The sequence below is a fragment of the Micropterus salmoides genome, unplaced genomic scaffold (assembly GCF_014851395.1).
Source record: "Micropterus salmoides isolate LMB-PRFRI ecotype aquatic unplaced genomic scaffold, ASM1485139v1 Ms_hic_scaffold_9, whole genome shotgun sequence".
NCBI classification, from domain to species: domain Eukaryota; kingdom Metazoa; phylum Chordata; class Actinopteri; order Centrarchiformes; family Centrarchidae; genus Micropterus; species Micropterus salmoides.
This window is the reverse complement of record NW_024044681.1, coordinates 9,236,228-9,256,756: the sequence shown is the minus strand read 5'-3', so window position 1 is coordinate 9,256,756 and position 20,529 is coordinate 9,236,228. Positions and strand designations below refer to the sequence as shown.

Genomic DNA, 20,529 nt, shown 5'->3' with positions numbered 1-20,529 from the left:
ATTACGTGCATGTTTCAGTGTACAGAATGCAACATAATTGGAACAAAAGGTTTGTGGGTGGAGCTTTGAAGCTGATTTAACTGCTATGCATGACCACAAGCGACCTTTGCCTCCAGTGTTTTTTATTAATTGTGAAGTGACAAAATCCCATCTGGCTGTGCCAGAGATTAGTGCCAGTCACTCAGTAATTGCTTATCTATGCACTGATATCTTTGGCTTTCAAAACTGAAATGGATCCAATATCATTTTTTTCAAATACTGGCCAACACCAGCAAGCTGTCATCTGTGAATCTGTGTAACTACATTTTTCTCTGTAAATGTAACAGTGAATGTAAGATTAATAAAGAGCAGTATGTGTGTTGGAGGGTTTTCAGTGAAAGACAAGAAGAACTATAAAGTGCAAACACTTTGTAACTGTGTCAGGTGGAAGTCATCTTTTTCAAATACCTTTATTGATACACTTTAGATCACAACTCAGTTCTTAAATACAAACTGTATACAGAAAGTATAATCAATTTAAGAGAGTTTACTGACATAATTCATTGCATTATTACAATGCATTCTATATCCATTTGTTTGCATAGAACGTGTGAAGAACTCCTTTGCGAACATCAGAGTACAAACAGAAAAAAACTATAACATTCTGTAAGTCTTTACAAAAATGACAAATAAAATTCTCAGCCTCACAAATCTCTAGCAAACACTTTGTTTTTCCACACTTCTGTAACCGGTGAGGGTCTCAAGGATCCACAGCTGGCACCTTTATGTTTATTAAGCGACAGAGTTCAGTACAAAAACATCCCCTCCTGTGAAACAACGTGCTGTACACTTTAAAATGTGACAGAATGACATCAGAACCAGCAGATTCATTTGTTTCAGAGTCCTTGTTCTGCTTTTGTGCTCCACTGAAATGACATCATTCATTTTCAAAAGGTCACACGACACATTTCTGTGAAGCCAAAAAAATGGAAAGATTACCACACCTGTATCAAACAGCACTGCAAATATATTGGTTAGCATGTGTTTTAGCCACGGTGGAGTACAGTATGTGCATGATTAACCTTTTTTTTTTAAAAACCCAAATATTCTTTACAGCTCTGCATGCACATTAATGTGCAGGTAAACCCCACTCACCTGGTACACCTGGCAGGTAATAACCCTTCATTCAGAAGTATCTATAAATACCATCAATCCAGTACTCACTAGGCAAGTGAGCAAAAGCAAAAAACAAACAAAGACACACATGGTACAAGAAACAGGACACACTTCTTTAGAGGTTTTATACTCACTGCTGATGAAACAAAAATATTACAAATCCATGGCGCTCAGCATCCTGTGATGACTCTCAGCAAACAGCACACGTAAAAGCAAATGCCATTGATAAATTAAACAAGAACTACATTTCCATTTACCAGACAAACAGAAGAAATTTATCTTGTCGTTATTTTACCCACTAAATCAGACGTTTAGAGTAGAACCACACTTCAAGGACGGCAGCTCCTTCTCTGCAAAAAATAAGTTTCATTAACACCTGTAAATTTGCCTGCATCTCTCTATTTAGCCAAAACTAAACCAGAAAATTTAGGACTGCCTGTTACTTATAGTTGTGTTGGAGTCTAATAAAATAATTAAACCAGCTTCAAACAACACTGGTGATATACATATTTAATCGCAGGTAAAATTTCTATCTAACAAACTGGCTTTGCTGATCTAAGAACCCAAATTCTTGTAAATGTGTGTTCAAGGAAATAAAGCATTTTGCATTACATGGACGTCATACCTCTTCATGCAGCCCTTGTAAAAAAAAAAAAAAGACAAAGATAACCCCTTTTTCTTCCTCTCATTTCAAGTGAGCCATGACACCGAGAAACCCGGTCAATAACTCACTCTCAGCTTTATGGGCTTCTTATTCCAAAAACCCAAGAGAAAAGTGTGGCTCTTTGTATAAGGAAGCAGAAGAAGAAGCTTGTTCTTAAAAGACAAGCTGCCACGAGAAATGGCAGAAAACCATGTGAAATCTTATTCTGCCTTTTTGCGAAAAAAAGACACTGGACCTTGAAATGTCCTCAGCTGGCCATCAGCGGTGGCAGTGTTGGAAACAACAAAGTTAGAACTGTTGAGTGAGAAAAACTATTCAAAACCCTGATAACTGAGGGTCAAGTTGGTATATTGAATGTGTGATTGATGGAGAAGTTGCTAATCCTACTAACTTTCATGCTTTCATAGCTATCGTTATGATAAAGAAATAGAAGGGAAGGGGTTTACACAAAGAGCATTTAAATTTGATTTGTTTCCAGTCACGCTGATGTAGATAATATCAGTTGTTTTAAAATAACTGAATTTTTGACACAGGATAAAAGCTTTAATGACACACTAAGATAAGAATATTATTTTAGTGTATCCATAGCTCGAGGTTAGCCGACGCTCAGTGAAGATTGCTAATGAACCAACCCACCGAAGCCCATTTTCCAGGCCTCCAGCAGCTCAGAAACACAGATCAAACACTCTCTCTCTGCAGCCTGGCCTTGCCATCAGAAGCTGAAAAAAGTGAGAAGCACGGCTTAATCTGGGGTGGCATGGGTTCACTCGGCTGATAACACGGCAAACAAGAGAGGAGGCATGACCCAGATTGAACTCTGCCAGAGCTCAGCAAGAGGGTCGGGTGAAAACGTTCAAATTAAAATACTCTGAAGGAAATGTAAGTTTTTACTGAGGGAATGTGGCCAGTGCTGCTCTTCAGCAGCTTTAAACGGACTCATTTGTCAAATATTTGGCTTTTAGAAACAGGACAGTTTCTGAAACAGCCGTTGCTGCTCTTGGCATGTTGGTGATGATAGTGACTGACTTACAAGATGCATGAAGGAAGGAACGATGTCCTGGACTTTATCATTCTCAAAGAATACAAACAGACAGTTTGGGCTATTTTCTCTGGAATAGAAAGCTATATTAACGCCTGACTTTTGTTCTTTTCCTTCAGTGATTTCTATTTGCACATCGACTCCTTATACGCTCAGAGACAAAGAAAGGCATCAAAGCTCTCTGGAAATCAATTTCACACACATGATTACTCATGTGCCATCAGAACTGTGCACCATGAAGATGATGAGGTCGTCAGCGAAATTTGGAAAATGGGTAAATCCGGAAACAGCGTGACATAAAACACAGTAGACTGCTGTCTTGTGACATTTGTCCAGTATCTTCAGTGTTCCAGTTTCTGTATGGATCATCAGTGATATAATCGGGTGACATCATGACAAGGTAGAAGTAGCAAAAAATATAACAGGATGCATCATTGTCAATATTTTTGTCTAGTATAGGGTTTTATCTCCAAAAGTCATTTGAAAACTGCTTTACTTACAAACTGATGATAATGACATTTGTTATTAAATGTGTCAGGTGGCACTTTTCTTTAATGGATGATAGACAATCAAGAAAATGAACACATTGCATCCACTGTGCAGCAGATCTTCCGACAATATCAACGTGAGTTTAACTTCTCAGTATAGCACTGTATCAGACTCATAACCAAGAATCAAGTGTAAATTTGACTTTTTTAATTAAATGTTTTTCCTGATAATTGTTCAACTATAGTGTCTGTAAATTTTATTTGCCAACATGAGGAACTAGATGCATTTAAAACCATATGCATAATGCCAGGAATACAATTAAGGCAGACAAATACTGAAGCATTTTTATTAGTCAAACGTTTTCAGATTTAAATATAAAGCCTTAAAAGTAATACTTGAGTGGTAGTTTTCTACTGTAAAATAAAATATAAATATTTTATTGTAAACTTAATTCTAATTCTGTATAACCTCCCCTGACTTCTATTCATTCAATCCCTGTATGCTTTAAGTTGCAGCAGAATTTTTTTTTTTTGTTTTACTTTTTTTAATCAGATCAAAGTTTGATTTTTCTCAGACTGCTTGAAACCAGCTTCTAAACCGCTGAATACTTAAAAAATGTGTTTAGAGGTTATTATTATTGACTTCATTCCTGTATAACATTCTGTTATTATTATGTTATTATTCTGTCACACTCGCTTCTAGCATTGCAGTGCAACAGGTAAAAAAAAAAAAAAAAGAATAGAGAAGGGAAATAATAATCACAACCATCAGCCTTTTGAACCATCAGCTTTCCCCATGTATTATTACTCTTCAGTTTTCCAGATGTCACGCCGAAGCCTGCATCCTAACTAGCCTCTCTTCCACTTCTGTAGTTCATTGTTTTTTTTATTGTTAAACTGGTTTTCCCATATATTTCTGAAAATCTCTGACATGTTCTAAAGTAAGAGATTATCTACAACTTTACTGGCCAGGTCACAAAAACAAGCAACCGAGTGTGGAAAATATTGGTATTATCGTCCTAGTTGTAATTACAAGTAATCATGTTGGAACAAAGTTGTTGTTTGCTAACACAATAATCATTAGATTATCATGTTAAAACAACGTGTGCTCATATTTAATTGATTTCATTTAGGTATAGTTGATAAAAATGTTACCCAGGAGAGAAACCAGGACTTTGTGTCTCTACTGAAGAAAGATCAACCCTCCTAAAGAACAGATTTCATGATAGAAGTCTGCAGTCAAAAGGTTTCCTGTTCAGTAAGTGGAATTTATAGTTGCTTTTTCTTGTCAGGGAGGATCCAATAACTACTGCAATCAATTTGAACAACGCCTTTTATTTTGGCATCTTTGAAAACTACTCCATGAACGGCAGTTTCAGACTGAAGAATGAAGAAAAATGTAAATATTCAGGATGGATGTTAAATCCAATGTGAAGCCAGAAAAGGAAGTACAGAGCGCTCAGCGTTAACACACGGGGAAGCTTTACATAACGCCATCTTGTCGATATTATAAACTGATCAGCAACGTAATCCACTGGTTGATGCCTGATCAGCGTCCTCTTTGGATCATCTTCAAACTCCAAAATGTGTGCATTATGCACATCTGCAGGTCTGATTGAATTTGGAAAGTGTATCTACAATATACTTTTTAGTATTACTATGGAATCAATGAAAATGTTCTTTATTCTTTTGTCAAAGTGATTGTGTACTTTCTCAAAACATTTTAGTCTGATTGATAATGATCCGATGGTTGATAAATATGTTTTTCATTAAATACAGTGGATATTTGTTGCCTGTTCTGGTATCCAGCAATCGTAGCTCATGTGTAACCCTCTGTATCATTTCCTTCTCTGCTTCATTTCTTTTTACTTTTGGTTCCTGTGTTTGTATCTCTGAGAATCACTCAACACGTTCTGTGGATCAGAAGAACAAAACAAAAGCTCACTCGTAGTAGCACAAATGTACACACAGCACACTTGGAGAGAATGCAAAGACCTCGGGCCCAACAGAACAACAAAATCAACAACAATAAAACAAAAATAAAGAAGGTTTGTGTTTGTGTGAAGCTCAGCAGGAGAGACGAGTACAGGAAGGAGAAGGCATAAAAACAAAACCAGCCTGTTCTCCACAGGCGAACGGTGTATACATTGCTGTACATGCTAAGTCAATGATTATCCTTTAACATACTTTCTTTGCCCTTTCAGTATAAAAACACATATTGATGTACATTATAAAAAAGGTTTTCCTTTTTGCAAAAGAGCAGTGTTTCTCTTTTGTCTGATGCGCGCCGATGTGGTTATGTTTATATTATTTACATATACAACCATATAAAAATTTGTATTTCTCTCGTGTACATGTATTCAAAAAAACAAATACATCAGATAGATTCAATTTTGTTGTGAAATATTTCTGAAAGGCCTTTAATATACAGCGACAGAGAAGCTGAGCGACAGCGAGAAGATTGGCACACCTGACTCTGAAAAGGATGTGACACTTAAGATATAAGTAAATGCTGTGCGCTACTCTGTGTGTGTTCAGGCGTTATCACAGGCCACTCGGCCAAAAAGTCTCATTTCTTCTGGATGTTATCATGCAAGATCTTTACGTCTTTACAAAGTAGTCTTGCTGAACTAGTCTCCACCTAAAAGGAAAGCACGCTTTTAAAGTCACCAGATGTGAACCTGTTAAGATGAAAACAGGTCATAAAGATCTGTTGGAGAAACTATGTTTTTGGTAGTAGTTTGTGATAAGTAGTGGAAATCAGACCCATCAGTGCCATAATCTGTCTGTTAAACTCCACAGGATCACATGTTTACAACTTCAAACACTAACATAAAACACATACAATATGCTCACACAGAATATTTGATCATGAAAAACAAGTAACAAGAACGTTATCTCAAACCAGGGAAGCAGAAGTGGTCCTTTTGCAGAGTCAGGTGTTGACAGCAGGGAGAACTACAGTCAGATGTAGCTAAAGGTCTTTGCATTCACTCAGAGGGAGAGGGAGAGATTTGTGGATGGGATTAAACTGAACTGAAATCACATATAATGTTACTTTTTGATGCCAAAGAAAGTCTGTGTGATGTGCTTCTTCTTGCCACAAGTGCATCGACATAAGGCACAGGCACAGTTCCCCTCTTTCAACAGAGTGGCTCGCATTAGTTTGTTTTTTTGTCCTTTTTTAAAAATGTCCCAGTGCAAGAAACAAGTAGGGTGACCACCGCCGAGGTTCGAGCAGCTTACATTGGACATTAATGACATATTCCTTGTGTTTAGTTAAGGGTTATAACAGGATATTCAGTTGTTTTTATACTTTTTTTCATTGTCAGGGCGGCAGGAGGGTGATACTGTTTTGGCAGGAAGAGACATGGACGGAATTTATGCAAGCAAAAACCAGTCATTATGAGAAATTAAAACAGCTCTCTGTTCAGTTTAACGTAAAAAGATGACATCAAATAAGAAGAAAATCATCAAGTGTTTTTCCACACAGCCCAAATGTGGTTGATACATTGTCATATAAGCACAAAAACAGCACTGCACATACCAGCCCCCTCTCATTCCCAACACGTCAACAGCCGGACACTTCAAACTACGACCCTGTAGGTACACCTTAGAGTCATTTCTGGACACGCCTGTCTAGCGTAATGGTTTTATGTGACATCTAAGTCAGGTGACGTAATGTGAATAGTGTGAAAAGTCAGCGTAGGGAGGAGGTCAGGGTGGTTGGATGGGTCACAACACAGGACTTTCCCCAGGAGACTGCCGTCTATTTCCCATGTAAAACCAATATCAATCAATCAACGTTAACTTATAAAACTAACTTATTATTGTAACCCAAACTATGATCTGTTCCTAACCTACCAAACTGCAGCAAACTCTATTTTGAAAGTCTAACCCGAAGTTTGCCCTGAACATTCAAAACTGACACAAAAGCGTCATAGTTTGAAGTGTAAAGCCACTCAGCTGTACTTTGACAAGATGGGAGTGAGAATGTGTTGCATATACTCAAATTTAGCACATGCACATCTGGATCTGGTATGTGTTTGACAGAAAAGGCTGTTTATAACATGTCTGCCTTAGAAACTATCCCCATAATTCCCATGGATGTAGTAAGAGAGCTGGATTTGGCACTGCCAGTCATCCTTGCTGTCAATTTGTCCCAGTGGCCACTTGTGGTACTGCAACTAAAAAAATCACTTGTGACCCAGAAAGAACTTTTTCTATTGGCCACCGTTATAAAAGACGGATCTGTAAAAGTTTTAACAGGACACCTCAAACTGCAAACAAGGTCAGTTATTATTCTGTATTATGGATTATAATCCATGAAGTGTTATATTTGTAGAGCCTAGAAAGGTGCTTTAAACATGACATAATCCCAATGTAAAGTCTATGGGCTGAGAGTTGCTCGGAAGCTACAAAGCTATTTTTGTGTGCTGGCCCTGAAATTTTCTTTCAAACTGAATGGGTGCCATTTTTGGAGTCTGGTGTCCAGTTCTTATAATACATCCATGCCAAGTCCTCTCATATACAATTACAATTCATTTTATGAATAGTTGTAATCAGTGCTAATAGCATGCCTGCGGGGCTTTAAAATGAACACCAGGAAAAGTAGAAATGATGTTATTATCTCAGCTGTGGTAAACGTTGGAGAAGAAAAAAGAAAAGATGAGGAAAAAGGGGAAGAAGAAAGGAGGGGAGAAGGAATGGGCGGGGCCTGCTGCCGTGGTGGTACCCTAGGATTCCAGTACTGAAATGCTCTTGAGGGAGAAAGGAAACAGATCAGCGTCTCTTCTAGTAAATCTCTGGAGATTTTCCTCTCACTTTCTACCTGGAGGCTCCTATGAGAAAAGTGTATGTGTGTGTACACACCATGTTCAAATATGTGTACTGTGTGAATGCATGTCTGTAATCTAGTGTGTGCATCTTTTCGTGTGTACGCTATTAATAAATAAATAGTGTGTCATGATGACTGTTAGGTTCAGACCGATACATTACCAATACTTTCCCCTTATTCAACATTGCTGTATCAGCCAGTGTCCTACGTTGTCCAACATGATGGAGATGAAGGTTCCTTTCTGACCTCTGTTTTGTTAAAAAGTTGTTAAACCCTGCAATGCAACACATTTGTCTCTTGCCCAATATCTCCTGCTGCATGGTAAGTATAAAGAGCTGACAGAGATGTATATGACCCTCAGTGGAGAGCTTTAGTGTCCTGTGATGCTCTAAATGCTTTTTTCAGAGGCTTTTCCACTCTGAAATGTATAAAATTAAGGGAGAAAATATTTTAGTAGCTTTGAAATATCGGCACAAAATATCCGCTGTCAGCAGCTTCAATCTAAAATTTTCAGTATTGGCCTGTTGAAACATATCGGTTGAGCCTAAATATCAGTCAGAGTGTTTGTGATTGCAAAGTGTATACATCAGTGTGTACAGTAGGTACAGTATCCATGATTGTTTATACTTATACCATCAGCGCTGGCAGTCTTTGTATGTAGTGTCTGTGTTTGCTGTGAATCAGTCCTAGAGGCAGGCGATGTGGGTACGTCTGTCTGTTATTGCCCGTCTGTCTTTCAGGATATCTGCGTATTTATATATATTTGTATGTTTCAGTCCTAGAGGCAGAGATTGTTGCTGATCTGGCAGGTAGATCCGATGCCGGCCTTGGACAGGAAAAGCCTCCCGTTGGGGCAAACACAAACCTCGTAGACAGTCTGCCTGGTCCCAGAGGATGAGGAACTGGTGGAGGCCTTCCCCTCAGGCAGCCGCATCAGGCGAATCCTCCGAGCATCCAGAGAGATCTGAGGCAGGGGGAGAGAAAACTGATGAGATTGGAGAAAGGGGGAAACCTAATGAGCAGAGCTCAGGTGGGACAAACAAAGAGGGGAGGGAGAAACAGATGAAGACGAAGAGACTGAACATGTGGAATTCCAGTTTGAGGTTGTTCCTCTGACATTTTTGGGTGTTCAGACTGAATGCGGAGCAAACATTAGATGTGTCACAATTGCATACAAGTCAATGGAGAAAGAGCAAGCGGAAGACGGTATATGCAAATTTGCTAAAGGTTTCAACTTAATGTATTTCTTTCATATCTTATCTTAATGTATTTTCATGTCTTATTTAAACCACGTAAAATTTCTATGTTGTTGAAAGGTGCTATAAATCTAAACTTGTCGTACCTAATGAGCAATTAGTAATCTTACAAAGTCTTACATACTAGAACCCACTTGTTAATTAAAGGACAAGTCTGAGTTAAGTATAGTTTTTTTTGTTTGGTGATTGTGAATCAAGGTTTTTGGACTGAGGCCAGCTGGGCAGCTCTTCTGCTCTGTCTGGTCAGGATGTGTAACATCTGTCAGGAAACCAGCTACAGCTCATCTTCAATCTCCCCAAAATCGTCTGTGTCACTCCTCAATAAATGTCTGAATCTGCATGTCCTGCCTGTAACTGCTCACATCTCAACCCCATTTACTGTACCGTATATTTGACCTCCCTTTGTCCTCATGATCCATTATGATCCTCTTCATTCATTCAGACCAGAAGAGACACTCATTTTCTGTCTTTATGGGCTAAAAAGCTTAATTTTACCTCTATTAAGACCTGCTAAATCATATGTCTCTTCGTATCTATTCACTCTAATTGCTCTCAAAGCAAATCTCTTCACCCTTTTGATTGGACAGGCACAAACACTGTCTGTGGCTCTGAACACCTCAACGCTCCACATTGCTGGTTGCATAGAATTTTAAATGGTCTACATTTCCTCAAGAACTGTACAAACACAATCTGCTGTCTTTCTTAGAAATAAGTTTTGCCCACTGTGAGGGCAGAGGACAGGCCAATCGGCAAATGAAGGCTCTTGAATGTCATCAAAGACACTTAAAACCTACATATTGGAGGTTTCAAAAAGTTAAAACCGTTTAATACATAGCGCCTTTCTATTCTTAGCGACCATTCAAAGCGTTGTTACACTACATCGCATTCACACAAATTCATACACTGAGCCTACGTGCAAGGACACTTCGACATGCAGCCTGGAGGAGCCTTGGGATTGAACCGCCGATCCAGGCAACCCGCTCTACCTCCTGAGCCACAGCCTCCCCCTACAAACCCCTATACTGCAAGCATATGGCCAATGTCTCATTCCAAATGTATTCAGCAACAGATTTTGTAGGATAAATCCAATTTTCTCTACATTTTATGTGTGTGAGTGTACTTAAGATGTGAGATAAGATATATCTTTTCAAATTCTGTAGTATTTTACCTGTTATTGTATCATCACCAGGCTGTTACCTCAGGCTTTTCTCTAACTGTCCACATACTTGTGTAACCTGAAGTGAGCACTGCAGCGCCCCCACATAATGTCAGAAGGTGCGTTCGAGGTGACTGTGGCTGACTTTTGCTGACGTGATGGTCTAATGTGAGTCGGAAGTGAAACGCACCTACAGTTTTGCAGCCATTAATGAAGGATTTTCCTCTTTGTTAACCTGTTTCCAGCAGCTTACAGTGAGACATTATACACCTTTTTGTGAGTAGCCATGCCTCTTTGGGCCAGGTGGTTTGTTGACCTATAACCAATATTCCTTATGACATTTGGAAATATTTTGTTGACAAAGTGGCAGAGTAGGGTAAATCTAAAAACCCTGTCCAGCTAAAAGCATAGCAAAAAAAGTTTACTCTCCGCTGATTGCATGTCATTCCTCTTGTCTCCTGAGGAATAAAAAGAGAGCAAACTTCCTTCTGCCACCTTACCACAAACACACCTATCCACACACAGCCACTCATCCACTCACTTTACTCCCTTGAACCCCACATTGATTGGAACAAACTGTCTTTCTCCCTTTGCACAGACACAAACCACTGCAGCATGAATCCTATCTCTCTGCCCTCTCCTCCCCTTCTCCCTGCAGGGCCTCCTGGGGCTTGTACGGGGCTGGTGTCTCACTGCCCGAGGAGAGGACGAGCTCTCCAGTCCTAGAAAGGTAAAGGAGCCATTACCAGGCGCCTCGGGGAGGCATCACAATCAAATGACCTGGAACACTTTTAAAGCAGTCTCAGCTGACTTCCTCAGACAGCTGTTGTTGAACAAATCTTTCACCATGAGGGGAAAGTGGTGTGAAATACTGGGAGAACCTGTGTGTGTGCATTTGTGTCTGGATGATCTTCGTGTGTGTATAAAGCTGAGTGTGATTGTGCCCTAGCCAAGGGCAAAAGTACATGTAGATTAAGCTAATAAAGGTTACGGCTTATTGTTTTTAGTTTTTACAGCTTTTCACAGACAAATACCCCTATAATTTGAATTGACTTTTTAAATTTTTAAATTTTATTTTCAAAGTTGTGTTTAGTTTCTGCTGCTTCTAAGAAAAAAAAAAAACTCAGAAAAAGGCTTTTTTTGATGGTTTACTTTGAACTAGTGTTTTTAAACTACAGTCTTAGTGCTGCAAATGGTAAAACAAAAAACAAAAATCACTTGTTTATTTGTAATTTAGACTTAAATAACAATTTGTACAGATAAGTTCCTAATTTGAAAAAAATATATGCATTGAAATGACTCAATCCTAAGGCTCTCCTCACACGACCAGTGGCAGACTGCTGTGAATCATTGTTTTCTAGTGTTACTTTGCGCTCTGATAGGATTCTTTTAAATGTCTTTTTCATATTTTACCTTGTTTGTTAATGACCTTTCAGTGCACAACCAATGAGATGACAACTGTCCTTGAGATAACCTGAACTATTCAAAACATCCTTTCTTTCATTTGGAACAGAACAAAGTTTTATGCATTTGAATGCTTCTGATTTTCTCAAAGGAATATAATTGACAGTTTTATACTGAATACAGACAAAAGTCTTTGCCAGGCTCGTTGTTTTCTCTTATAAATTTCTTAGGACTTTCATACCTGGCACACATGATGATGCAAGCCTCCGCTACACTCTGCATTGTATTCTATGCACAATCTTGGGAGGAAACCATCAGTGAAGCTAACACATGTCTGTGTAGCCAAAGACGTATGTTAGCAGAAGAGCAGCAGCAGTCTTCGATCACTGTCCCTAAGATGCATTCAAGCACAGTACAGAGTATTGGTCACCCGTGTTCTGGCAGTGCTCAAAGCCACAATATACAATCACTGCAGTTATGTTTGTATAGCGCAAATTAAACAAGAAGAGAAAAGAAATTGCTGCACTGGCCACTATAGGTTGAACCAGTGCAACGGGGCGCACCAAACCACAACCAGCTGTGCTGCACACAGTGTGGAAAATGCGTGTTGTCCCCACTAGCTGGCAGTGCAGATTATTAGATTGGGTGAAGTTACACTTAAAGAAAACGTGCATGGGTAATCGAGTGTCAGTTACATGACTGTGAGTGGTTTCAGGAATCCCCAGTGTTTTACTGTGTGAGTCTATTTCTGTATCTGCCTGTGTGGGTTGTGGGTGTCTAATGGCCACTCTGTAATTGCACTGGTGGTGCCAAGGGGGTCCTGAGGAGAGACAGAGAGTGTGCGTTTAAGACAAAGGTTTGACAAATGGAAATTTACGACACTAATGGAGTGTGGAACTGTCATTCTAATTATATGAATTGACCATCATGAGTTCAACAGCCACATTTTCGACCAAACATCCATGAAAACTGCAAGAAGATGTGGTGTGGGAGTGGTTGCAGACTGCTACTTTTGATTGGACCAAACTGAATCCAAGGGCACCTTCCTGAAACAGTCTCTCTCTCCACATACATTTCATATCAGCAGCCTGTCTTAATGTATGAAACAGTTTTTGTGGGAAACTTTTAAACACTTTCTTCTCCCTAATCCTCCTTCGCTGATTTTAACAGATCTGACATGACACGACTGGTGCAACCTAAGGTGGGAAATCCTTTTATCAACGCAGCCGACCGTGATGAATGTGAGGACTGATGTGTGTAACGAATCAGGGGATGGTTGGAAGAATTTAGGAGCAGGGAGGAAAGGATGAAAGAAGCAGCGTGAGGATGAGGAGTGGATGAAGAGGAAAAATGACAGTAAATAAGCAGAAGTTAAAGACAGAAAGAGGACAGAGGAAGACGAAAGTAGGAAAACTATATGATGTGAAAGACTCAAAGAGAACTGAATTAGTGACTGAAAGCAAAATGAAAAACCAGGAGAAACTTCTGTTCTCTATTCTCCTGCTTTTCTGTGAGACTCAGATTCTGGTTGACGGCCAGTATGTGGGAAATTGCCACCAGCCAATGAGCTAAATGCTGGTCCATGTTGGCTGAGGGAGCTAACTATTGTTTGGATTGTTGTTTGCTAAAAATACGTTTGGACAGGAGAAATATTGAATTGAGATGGAGCCCCATCAGCCAGTATGGGCACAAGGAAAGTTATTTTCATAACTTGCCAGTGCACAGGGTGGGAGGTTTTATCTTTGTGCAGAAAGTAACAGACCTGCATCTAACAAAGAAAATCATTTTTATCATCATCTTTTCTGGACAAATCAAGGTGTTTTTAGTTCACCGTACTTGTTTTTTCAACAACTTAATGAAGGCTTTCATTTAAATTACCCATTATTTAAAATTATGATTATATCGTAGAATATGTTACTGTTCTGTAAATAACTTGCAAGACAGACCTTTTACATAGCAGATACTTTGAATTGTCATAGGCTCGTCAGGTGTTACTAATAACATTAACAGTGGCTCCGTTGTATTCAAACGTCCCAGTGAGGAAGTCATGACTGTGTGACAACGAGCCAGCATGTACAATACCAGGACCCTGAAACTGAAGTAGCTAAATGGAATTCAGGCATCATTGATTTTATTATTTTACAGCTGTGCTTTTACTACTCTAGCATGACCAAATGTCTTCCCTGAAAAAGCCCATTATTGATGAGCATTTTTTAAAGAACGAGTGACTTTTATTTTGGAGTGAATTTCAAAAAAAGTCACATCTACAGTATCTCTACAGAGTGACTGATAAGATGTGAAGAACAAGAGATAACTTGAATTCATGTTTCACAAAACTAAATCTTTTTTTCATAATTTTTTTTGTCAGAACGTCAACAGTTTATCCAGATTATCTAAACTTTGTCTGGCTGTGAACCCAAAATGTGTGTGCACAACTACGGTAAGTACGGTAGGTCAAAGTAGAAGAAGGAAGGAAGTTGGGCTGTAAACTGTGATGGATAAAACTTTAACAGTTTCCAAACTGTCAAATTCATGTGACTGTGTGTGTTTTGTGACCCATTAACTTGTTAAGCACAATGTTATTCTTACTGTTGAAGTCGAGACCAAGACCAGAGTTTATCGAGACCGAAACTTTACTTTACAGGTACTTCTCAAATTGATCTGAAAGATCCACATTCCCATTAAAACACCCACATACAAACACTAAGAGCTGAAATCAACGTAAGAATCTTTATTCAACACTCCTTTTCCATGCTTACCTTTGCGGGTCAGGGGTGGCAGTTACGGGAAAAAACATTTTTAATTAGGGTTATTGGTTGCATTTGAAGCAATACGTTTTACATCCAATCAAAGTTAGGATGTTAACAAATAAATCAGACAATGCAAAAGCAATTTATTGATATTCCTCGATTGGTCTTGAAATAACATCCAGAGTCCTCAATGTCCGAGACCGAGACAAGACCGAGTACAAATGCGAGTCCGCAGACCAAGACCAACAAAAAGTGGTCATAAGACAGGTCTCGAGACCAAGACCGGTCTTGAGTACTACAACAATAGTTATTATTACCAAAGCTAATGACTAAATAGGATACAAGTTGTGACCCCTCTGTTGGCATTGAGAACACTCGGGTCTCCGCGGCTTGCACTGCAAAGAACCTGGGTGTGACACTAGAGGACCAGCTGTACTTCACTTCAACAACCAGCTCCTGGAAATTAATTCTCTACAACATCAGGAGAATACATCCATTCCTCACCAAGGCGGTGCAGGCTGTGGTCCAGGCTCTTCAACCTACCCAAGTTCCCCCATACTGCACCTCTGCTCCCTGCACTGACAACTGGTGGCTGTACTTGCCTACCGTGCTGTGAGTGGGACATGGTCTAACCATACACCACGGCCTCTCCACTACACTTTTGTTCTGCAGTGTGGGGTCAAGCTACAGCTCAACATAATCTGTTTGCAGGCCTGCTTTTTTTGTTTTTTCTTATTGTTTCTAAATGTAGCACTTGAAGCAGTTCTGCATTGTTGATGAAGTTGATGTATTTTCATAATTCTTGCAGTTTTTAAGTTGTGTCAACATGGTTAGAAACAGTTATTGTAAGTCGCTTTGGATACACTCATCAGCTAAACAAATATAATCAAATGCAATGATTAGATGCAGCATTCGTCCTTCAAACAGACAAAAAGTTAATCTGCGCTGCTGGTTGACACACCTCTCCGTCTTTGGACTCCAGTCGCAGCTCGTTCCTGCAGATGGCCTGAATGTCTCCGGCCTCAGCCAGGATCTGGATGCCTTTAGGAGCCTCCATCAGTAGGGAACGAGTGGGAGACTCCAGTCTGGGAACAGAGGCAGAACAGCTCTGTTAGTGACAACTGTTTATATTTAATGTTTGAATGAGTAAAAGAGCAATTCTTAAAAACAAAAATTAGGAAAAAGATATGAAAGAAGTTTAGGCTGTACATACGCCCGGTGTGTTCTCGTTTTAACGATCCTCAGTATAAAATTTAACTTTGTTCAATGCTTCTGTCACACAGCCTAATTGCAATCTAACTTTGTAAGCAAAAGTTAGGATTTGAATATATTTGCTCTCTCTCATATATATATAAATCTAAATACTAATGGTTTATCCATTCTCATTATTTCACAAGAGAATAGACGGTCCATTGGTTGCTTTTGACCAATGATTATGTTTAGGTATATAAACAGACAGGGGTAGAGCTGCTATTTTCTTTTGCATTGTTTTCTCCTGTTTTACTTCATCCTAGGGAGTAAGGTTGAGTAAATATCTTTTTGTTTATTTCACCTAGGATTAGTCAGCACTTGTTGAGAAGATAGATTCTTGTTTGTTCTTTTAGCCTTTGCTCATCCTAAATTACAGTGATTCAGTTTATTGTCACAATTTTTGTAACCTTTGTTGTAAAATACAATATTTTACTTTAATTGCAAAATCAGAGTTCCTTTTAACTTTTATGTTGGGCTCCTACCCTCTAGGTTGGGACGTAACATTCAAGAAAGCCCCAGTCTTGGAGTCTAAAACTCAAATTGGTCCTCATAAAGATAGACAAACAAGAACACACACTTTAAGGACTACCAACATGAATGGAGTGTAAACTGAGTGGATCTGACACTTGAACACTACAGCCCACTCGCATGCTGTGGCTGCTTACAAATTTCTATATGGGGATTAAAAATCAGCCCACTCCTGTTCACATCGTGACAAAACCACTCAGAGCCACGAACCGATCTTTAGAAAAAAAAAGGTGCCTCAGTAAATTCAGTCTGTCTTTGTATAGACTTCCTGTCACCGTGGCGGTTGTGGATAAAATGTGTGATATTTTCTCCACGGAGCAGATTTTCATTGATATCACATACACTGTATTCAGGTGATTTTGTTCTGAGCGAGGAGCAGCCATTAAAGGTTCAATTTATATGCAAAGATACTCAGGCTAGTACCCATGACTTTTTTTAAATTAAAGAACCAGATATTTTTTCATCTTTTGCAGTTTTGTACAACCAGGAGAGTTTCGTAACCGTCAAGTCTTGCAAGTTCAGGTGCAGTTTTCAAGGGCCCTTTGTCTCATAACCTGTCCATGGTTGGTGCAAAGAGACTTTATATTCATCAATTTAGATGATTTTCTTGTGAAGCAATTTTTTTTTATTAGGCACTTTATTGTACAACTGAATGTGATTAACATATACACATTTAATGCAGGTTCTATTTAATAATACACAGTAGTTTGTACAGATAATTTATATCTACTGCTATTAACTAGTCTATGTGTTATAGAAACAGACCGCGACTATAACAATCCAAGCACAAAACCTTCATTCTAGCTAAATCCTGGCCTCTTAGAAGTGCGTTGCTTTTGTTAGCATTTTCAAAACATTCATTTTAATACACAAGATGATAAATGCTAAGAGTAAGAACAAAAGGTTTGCTTGCATATGGCAACATTAATTAATAGTTCTTATGGCAGATCTATGAAAAGTTCAAAATATCAGTGAGGATGAAAAATAGGAAAAGAAACAGAAACAAGCAGCACATATTTCATCAGCAAAGGTAACAGTGGAAGAAGAACAGTAGAGAAACTGTCTGCTCTGGCCAGACTTAATGAACAAAGTCACCAAGTGGTGACCTGAACTCCCCAGAGGATGAAGAGAAGTGAGAGGAGCAGCAGTAGTAGCAGTATCGTTTGTGTGTTACAAAAGAAATGTAGAAAAACAGCAGCAAACTTCTGTTTAAGCAGTAAAATAACCTTATTTGTAAAGTGCCTCTATGTCTGAGTTCAAACTCAGGTTATCTGGAAGGAATAAAAGGATAGAGGAGGAAGGTTTTTATGCCAAAGCACTTGATGACAGTGCCCACCAAGTGACACATGCCACTTCATTGTTAAAGCATGAGAATGTTGTCTTCCCTGACTGCCATCAATTAAAATATAGTTTAAAGTAAAAAAAAAGAAAGAAAAAGACTAATTACAAATATTAAAACTCTTCAGCAGGGATCTCAAACTACAGCACACAATTTCACGAGGCCCCCCACATGTGTCAAATTTATTGTCACATCTGGGCCACAAATTAATTCTTTTGTTCCCATTAGATTTTTTAACATTTTATTTAATAGAAAATATGTAAAAAGGCTGCAAAATAGTATCATGAGAGGGGGGACAATTAAATCTTTTTCATGCTGTTTAATGAGAATACAATCTCAAGCAACAGTACTCTCTCGAGAGGGAAAGAGTTAAACATCACTGGAGTGTATATAGCTGGAAAACATCCTGGCCACTGACCAGATAATTTCAGTTTGCAGTAATACAAATGTATACTGTAAAGTAAATTGTGCTGCAGCGATACAAACCTGTACAGTAGATTTTCTGACTGTGAAAGACCATTGGCTGATCTGTGGTGCCTCCCTACAGTTTTCCTTACAAAGGGTCCTCTCATTTTCAAACATAAGTTTGGTTTAATGGAGTATTTCTCAAACACTCAGTGATATCCATTTGTGGTTTATTGGATGTGCTGCCAGAGAGGTATACAGGAAAGGAGGGAAGAAACGGCAGCCGAAAGCTGATAAACATGACAAAGACAAGAAACATCCTTTGATTAGGATAGTGAGCAAGTTTCCAAATTAAAACTTTAATCTCCTTTGCATGGCCCCTTGCTCTCTGCCCACAGAGGGTTAAGCCTTAACACATATTAATTACAGTGTGTGTAATAGGGTGATTAATTAAATACATATCATCTAATACCTCATCATTGTAGTTGTTTGATTTTCATCTTTTGTTCCGTTTTTCCGCGCTCGATTAAACTGGATTCATTTGCGACAATCAGTTTTTAAAGCATCATGCCTTCTCTGCTCCAAATATATCAGACCAATCACTCACAGCATAAACCTATTTCTGTCTGTTTTTGTTACTCTGTTTTTGCCTTCATCAACAGTGCTGACACAAGTAGCATTCTTGCTAACCAATGCCACCAGAGAGCAAATATAAACAGATTAGAGCTGACACAATTTAAAACTGTTGTATCCGGACATGATGAGGCTTTTATCTTATGCTTTGCAAAACAACACAGTATAAATGTATCCCATGGAGGTTGTAATGAGAATACTGAAAGGCTTCAGATGTTAAAAAAAGCTCTGAATATGAGAGATGGAAAACTCACATTCTAACTTTGTGTGAAAGTAGATGGTAGAGTACAGTGGCAGGCATCTTCATCACCCAAGAAGTCATGTTTTTGGACTCCTCATCAACTTTGATGGCAGTCTGAGGCCATAAAAAGGGTGTGAAGAGGTTGGGAGTGGGCACTACTAAGCGTATTATAGGGAGGTCATATTATGCTTTTTGGCCTTTTCCCTCTCCTTTATTGAGTTATATACCTCTTTTGTGCATGTAATAGGTTTGCAAAGTGAAAAAGCCCGAAGTCCAGCCCAGAGTTCCCATCTCCCACAGAAAACTCTGCTCTGAACTGCCTGTAAACAGCTCGTTTGTAGTCCAGCCATTTCCCTTTTATCCCTGTGACAATACAGGAATGAAAGCAAAATGCGCCTCATATAACGCTCGCCAAGCGGCTACTCCGACAGGCCCTCAAAAACACAGTGAGCTGCAGCACACAGCTCTCCTCTCCCTTCCAAACACTAGCTACCCTCCAGGTAGTCAGTGGACATAAAGTTGTTCCTGTGATGTAGAGACAGAGCTCAGTTAAAACTTTATGGATGAAAGATACTTTTGTTACAGATTAATAACTCACCACTCTGAAACTCTTGCTCCAGTCCAGGTTGCTAAGCTGGTCGGCAACATATACAGTTGAAGGGAAGTCGTGTTTACCGACTTCTCACAACCCGCCCTTCTCTGCTTCTGATTGGCTAGTAGTCCTTAAGTGGGAACTGCGCATGTGCAACTCCCAACAAAGATCATTTTGAGACAAGATGTACCACTCCATAGCTAACACATAGTGAAAAGAGGAGCTGCAGCAATGTGACAAAATGTGTCAATGTATGACAAAAAAATGGTGTTTTTCTGAAAATGAAACCATGTTCTGGTAAAACACCTAAATAAGATTTTGAACCTGAAAATGAGCATAATATGACCTCTTGTGACTTCCGGGAGCCTGAATAGGGGTAGCATAGGACTTTGCAACTTTAAGAGGCTCTTAGCTCAGAAATCTTCACATGAAATCTGGTCTAACTATAACCAGATTTAGAGGCTTGAGGTTGAGGTTTCTGACTCCACCCCTACAGAGAAATACTAGATGAAGAAGAAGAAGTTTCTCCAACACTGAAAAGAACTCAGAGGTAATCTGTATCTGCGATGGGAAGTAAAGAGACTCCACACATTACTCCTTCCAAAGGCTTCTCTCCTCTCTCATCCTCCCTCTTTCTCCCTGGTTGCTCCTCAGGGAGTCAGGCAATGAAATATTTCTCTCCCAGGGTTATATTCTTATTCATTTCCTCTTTACCATCCCTGTGAATTGAAACTTTGGCTCATATTCTTTTTCCATTTCCTACACTTGTATTTCTGCTCATATTTCCCAAA

At 39.1% G+C, this 20,529-nt stretch overlaps 1 protein-coding gene across 3 annotated transcripts in view; it reads right to left on the bottom strand.

The window, feature by feature from the left end:
• Positions 1-3,677: 3,677 nt before the first annotated feature.
• sgcd (sarcoglycan, delta (dystrophin-associated glycoprotein)) overlaps positions 3,678-20,529 on the bottom strand; it is a 331,965-nt gene continuing 315,113 nt past the window's right edge. For all 3 annotated transcript variants that reach the window (XM_038707837.1, XM_038707838.1, XM_038707835.1), the window contains 2 exons: positions 15,711-15,834; positions 3,678-9,147 (listed from right to left, as the gene is read on the bottom strand). In XM_038707837.1, the coding sequence (XP_038563765.1) occupies positions 8,962-9,147; positions 15,711-15,834 (310 nt within the window). In that variant the 3' untranslated portion in view covers positions 3,678-8,961. The remainder of the gene's footprint in view (positions 9,148-15,710; positions 15,835-20,529) is intronic.